The sequence below is a fragment of the Epargyreus clarus genome, unplaced genomic scaffold, assembly GCF_041222505.1.
Source record: "Epargyreus clarus isolate Ecla_fem2 unplaced genomic scaffold, WU_Ecla_fem_2.2 ptg000025l, whole genome shotgun sequence".
Taxonomy (NCBI): domain Eukaryota; kingdom Metazoa; phylum Arthropoda; class Insecta; order Lepidoptera; family Hesperiidae; genus Epargyreus; species Epargyreus clarus.
Window position 1 is genome coordinate 2,529,658 of NW_027332232.1, and position 5,547 is coordinate 2,535,204.

Genomic DNA, 5,547 nt, shown 5'->3' on the forward strand with positions numbered 1-5,547 from the left:
GTATCGGCGTTGCGTTCGAGTACTGCAATATTGCTTTGAGATTAACACGATTTTTCGCCAACTCAGGCGATCTGTTAACTTCAAATTTCTTCTTCGTTTTCTTATCCACATCTCCATCGTTCACTGTTTCCTTCGTACTTTTATCGTCAGATTCTTTCTTTACCTTAACTTTTCCATCTGTTCTCAATTTCTTCAGAATAATCCTTTCACTTTTGATTCGACCCGTACTACTATCCCAGTTATCAATTTTGATGACAACCTGACGTTGCTGACCTACAAAGAAAAACAAAGGGTTGAAATCGCACTCTCAGTGACTCTTCTCTTCATTCAAACACGTATAAAGCAGTAAAATATGTATTTTCACACTCCGGCCAGGTGCCTGATGATTTTTTTTAATATTATTCTACGCTATTAAAGAAATTAGTAACGGCTTCGGAAAAATAATATCGACAACTATCGAATAAACTCCAGGAAAATATCTGGTTATGAATAGTTTTTTTTTTATTCAGCGTAACTTAATTATTTCGATAGTCATTGTTTATATAGTAATCTAAAAGTAAATATAAATATATTAAATGTAACATTAACATTAATATCCCCAGTGTCACAAGATTTCATGTAAACTAAAAGAAATGAATTTGCAGAAACAATGCTAAGTATTATAATTTTACAACATTATTCAGTACAGTGTAGATTTCAATTTATCATTAATATTGATATTACTATTTTAAATGCATGTATTGATTGTATGTTGTTGTGTATATTGTGTTTGTATAAGTATAATATTATTTTAATTAATATCTGCGATTTCTAGAAGGTGACGATAGAGTGTAGCTAGTACTAGTTTTAGTCTTAGTACGTTTTAATAGTTTTAAGGTTGATATCTTTGGTGATAATAAGCATTTTTAGATTTCGAAGGAATAAAGAAACAATAAATAAAAATGCGCCATACAACACATAAACTTTATTGAACTAAAATATAAATGATAAATTATCATATTAAATTATTCTATTACTTTCAGAAGACCTAGGAAGTTCACGTGATCACAAAACAAACATTTATTGCGTAACGGAAAAAAATATACCTCACATACAGTTTAAAGAATTAAAATTAAGTTATAAACAACAGCCGCCATCTAAACTTGTTCTCCATGCTTAGCACGCATATGCCCTCGCCAGCTGCACTTCTGCACGAACGCCATGCCGCAATGCTCGCATTTGAACCGACGGTCGTCCGCATGTATCCGCATATGCTCCCTGAGGGTGCTTTTCCGTCCGTACGCCTTCAAACATACGTCACACTGGAACTTTCTCACGCCAGTGTGCTTTATCGAATGGTCCTTCAACTCGTTCGACGTATAAAACTTCATCTCGCACTGTGTACATTTGTATCTCCTCTCCATAAGATGATCCCGTTTCGTGTGATTCCTGTACACTTTCTGGTTAGTAAAAGTCCTATCGCATGCATGGCATTTCAGCGTGATCGGCTCAACGCCATGCACATCCAGCATATGCTTGAGTTTCTTGTGGTAATCCTTGAAACTCTCGTTGCAATGCGCACATTTGTTGAGCAAGACACCACCGTGAACGTATTTCTCATGCGACTTCTTCCTCGACAACGTGCAGAAGACCTTATCACAAGATTTGCAAGAGAAAGTACCAGTTGCGTGGATTTTCGCATGATTCGTCAAACTCGTACGCGTTATGAAGCCGGCGTCGCAAACTTCACAGACGAAATTCCTGCAATGCGCGTTCATGTGTTCCAAAAGCGCTTTGAATCTGTTGAATTTGTTGAGGCATATGAAACATTTTAGTGTGTCGCTGTCGAATTTGAAAGGTACCATGTAATTCTTAACCTCCATGAACAGTTTCTTATCATGATCCCTGTACAGATGTTGCATTATTTGATCTAGAGTGTCACAGTTGTTGGAACAGATCTTACACCGGAGTTCCGTGATGTCTACTTTCACGTAAAACCTTGTCATATCGCGAGTTTTCATAAAACATGCGTTCTGTTCGTTCAAATGCGCGTCTAGAGTATGTTTTTTCAAAATAGCCGGATCTGGATACTGATCGTCACAATAGCAACAGGCGTATCCGAGTTGCCCGAAACATCGGAACGGCGTTGCGTTAGACCATTTTAAAACCTCCTTCACGTTAGTTAAAAGCTTCATACGTTCTGGCGTATGGCTCAAATAAATTTTCCTGACATCTTCAGCCTTCAATTTGGTCCTTAGTAATTTGCTCGAGAACCGTCCTGTACGTCCGTTCTTCATCGTCACTGCTTTCGGAAACTGATAAATGTTGCTACCTTTCTGTTGTATGTATGTACCTACAAAGAAAAGCACATATTTTAATGTCGTAGGCCGTTCTTTTAGAGCTTCACTAGAAATAATGGATAATAAAAACACCGAGTGTGAATTTGTACTAAAATTATAAACGCCGTTTAAATTTCTATGTTTGTAGGTTTCCGTAAAAAAATAGAACGAAATTATTCATTATACATAAAAGATCTTATGTCTAGAAATCTAACTAACAGGACCACTAGATCCGTTTTTGATATAAACGCTGAGCAAAAAATATTAAAAAAAAATACTGGGATTAAAAGGTATAATCAGGAAATATCTTAGTCATTAAGACGTTCATAACACCTAAGTAGTAATGCAAATCATTATGAGATTGCCTTCAAATTAAACAAGTAGTCTTTAAAAAATCTTTATTACATCAATAATATTAACAAATAATTGTTATTTTAGCAATAAATTTACTCATCAACGTCTATGAGTTGGTAACAAATATTTACAACATAAAAAAATGACGGAATAATCGATATCTTAAATATATTGAGGTTACGTCTAACTTTACCAGTAAACTTGATCAATATGTATGTATGAAGCTATAATCGAGGTTTGTGGATTCGTCTAAATTGTGGTAATAAAATTTTATAGTTTGTATTTGGAGATCTAAAGTGTTATCGTCGTTAATAAGAAGCTTGGATATTAACGATATCACATTTTTATAACGTTACATTAAAGTAATAAGTGACTCATTTGATACTACAGTTTAAAAACAGATGCGGGTAGGTGAAGTGGGGACGACACCTTGGCGGCGCTCGAATTAACAGAAAGCGACATTCTGGTCGGAGACTTCAGCAAGAGCAGTCGAATAACGGAGATACTTGTGTAGTTATAATACTTCTAATCACTAGTGTGAACTTACTTACGTATAATTGTTATATCGTTACTCTGTACCGTTTATGTGACTATATTATTACATGACTTCAAGACCTGCAAAATGACTTTGATTTCAAAAGATATAAAAATATCCAATGAAGTGGTTAAATTTATTGCCTGGAACGCTAGAAATACGCTCAAAACTTTGGCTTTATATTAAGGTTCCAAATTTAAATTTATGTTTTAAACTTCTTCGCCATGCTTAGCTCGCATATGCGCTCGCCAGCTACACTTCTGCACGAACGCCATGCCGCAATGTACGCACTTGTGCCGTCGGTCATCCCTATGTATCTTCATATGCTCTTGGAGCGAGCTTTTCCTTCCGTACGACTTCAAGCAAACGTCACATTGGAAATTCCTCGTCCCGGTGTGTTTAACTGTGTGCATTTTCAACTCTGACGACGTGAAAAAGTTCATTTCGCAAAGTGTGCATTGAAATCTTTTCTCCAAAAGGTGACATCGTTTCGTGTGTCGCATGTACGCCTTCTGAGTCTTAAACGACCGATCGCATTCGTGGCAATCGATTCTTTTAGGTTCCACACCGTGAACCTCCATCAAGTGTGTGATCTTCTTGTGGTAATCTCTGAAACACTCATTGCAGTAACTGCATTTATTTGGAAAAGTGCCGCAATGCACTGATTTCTCGTGATATTTTTTCTTGGGCAACGTGCTGAAGACTTGCTCGCAGAACTTGCAGGTAAACGAACCACTTTCATGGTTCTTCTCATGGCTTACTAACGACGTGCGCGTGATAAAACCACTACCGCAGACTTTGCACACGAAATTCCTGCAATGTACATTCATATGTTCCAACAGGCCCTTGAATGTGTTGTACTTATTATGGCAAATGAAACATCTGAACACATCGCTATCAAATTTGAACGGCACCATGTACTTCTTGACTTCCATGTACAGTTCCATATCGTGATCTTCTTGCAGATGCTGCATTATTTCGTCCAGCGTCTCAAATTCATTCGTACACAACACGCAATGTAGTTCTGTAATGTCCATCTTCAGGTAAAACCTCGTCATGTCCCGGGTCTTCGTGAAGCAGGCGGTTGGATCAGTTGAGTGTAAGTCTATAGTGTGCTGTTTCAATTGATCCGTCTCCAAGTACTGGTCATCGCAAAAGGAACATACATAACCAAGTTGACCGGAACACCGAAACGGCGTCGCGTTGGACCATTTCATTAGTTCCTTAACATTACACAAAAGTTTCATTTGTTCAGACAGATTGTCCATATCCTCACTTTGTGAATCATCACTCTCATCATTGACATTAGCCATTTCCGATTTTTCCGTACACTCTTCTGTATATCCCCTTATGACCACTTCTCTCTGATAACGATTAGTGTTGCTACGTTTCTGGTCTATGTATGTACCTACAAAGAAAAGCATACATTTTAATGTCGAAAGAACGGTGTTTTTAAGTCTTCTAGTTTCAGTAAAGATAAAAATATGAAAAACGGCTCGTAATTTTATGAGCATCTTTGTAGGTTCATTGAAGATACACGAAACATATTCATACCCAAGAAAAGAACTTTTAATTCCCTAAATCTAGTCGGTTATGGTTATAAGATGGTTCCTCTCCCCTACTTAATGTAATTATTTTAATTTGTAAATTGCTAGACCAAGAAAATATTTGAGTAGCAATTGTCTATCAGAGGTTCTCGTAGAAATATGTTAATGCAATGCATCCAAACAGTCGCAATAAGAAAAATCCTTTATTTCCACACAATTATGGTAATAATAAAAACAAAACAATCATAAAAACATTTATTATTCATGAAAATCACAATAATCTGAGATGTAATGACCATTTACAGCATAACTATTCGTACTATAGTGCCATCAGTTTCACCTAACGTTTTAAGTTTTGTAATAAAATAACATTAAATTATTTTTTACTAGCTGAAATAATTATCCCATTTCCAAATCTTTTCATTCTTGACTATTTCATATTTCAAAGCAAAATTTTCATTTGAAGTAGTTTGTTGAAAATGGTCTAACTGAACAAGAATGCTCAAAATATAAAAAAAAAAACCATAAGAGCGTATTGAAATTTTGGTAATAAGTTTGAATAAATTGGAAAGAGATTTCTATATGTATTCTAAATACACACCCCATGTTTAGTCTTCATGTGCCCCCTCCAGCTGCACCTCTGCACGAAGGTCACGCCACAGTGCTCGCACTTGAAGCGACGGTCGTCCGCATGTATCCGCAGGTGCTGCATCAGAGTCTCTCTCCGCCCATACGCCTTCAGACAAACGTCGCATTGATAGTTCCTCACGCCGCTATGCTTAACCGAGTGCCG

The 5,547-nt window shown here is 36.7% G+C and overlaps 1 protein-coding gene across 2 annotated transcripts; it reads right to left on the reverse strand.

Moving 5' to 3' along the window:
* Positions 1-986: 986 nt before the first annotated feature.
* LOC140752691 (zinc finger protein 711-like) lies at positions 987-5,494 on the reverse strand. Of its 2 annotated transcripts, none has more exons than XM_073087026.1 (2): positions 5,356-5,397; positions 987-2,332 (listed from the first exon to the last, which is right to left on the reverse strand). In XM_073087026.1, the coding sequence occupies exon 2, from the start codon at positions 2,274-2,276 to the stop codon at positions 1,137-1,139; it is 1,140 nt and encodes a 379-aa protein (XP_072943127.1). In that variant the 5' UTR covers positions 2,277-2,332; positions 5,356-5,397; the 3' UTR covers positions 987-1,136. The 2 variants fall into 2 exon arrangements, with proteins under 2 accessions (XP_072943127.1, XP_072943128.1); XM_073087027.1 differs by lacking the exon at positions 987-2,332 and adding an exon at positions 3,234-4,615 and having other exon boundaries at positions 5,356-5,494.
* Positions 5,495-5,547: the final 53 nt, after the last annotated feature.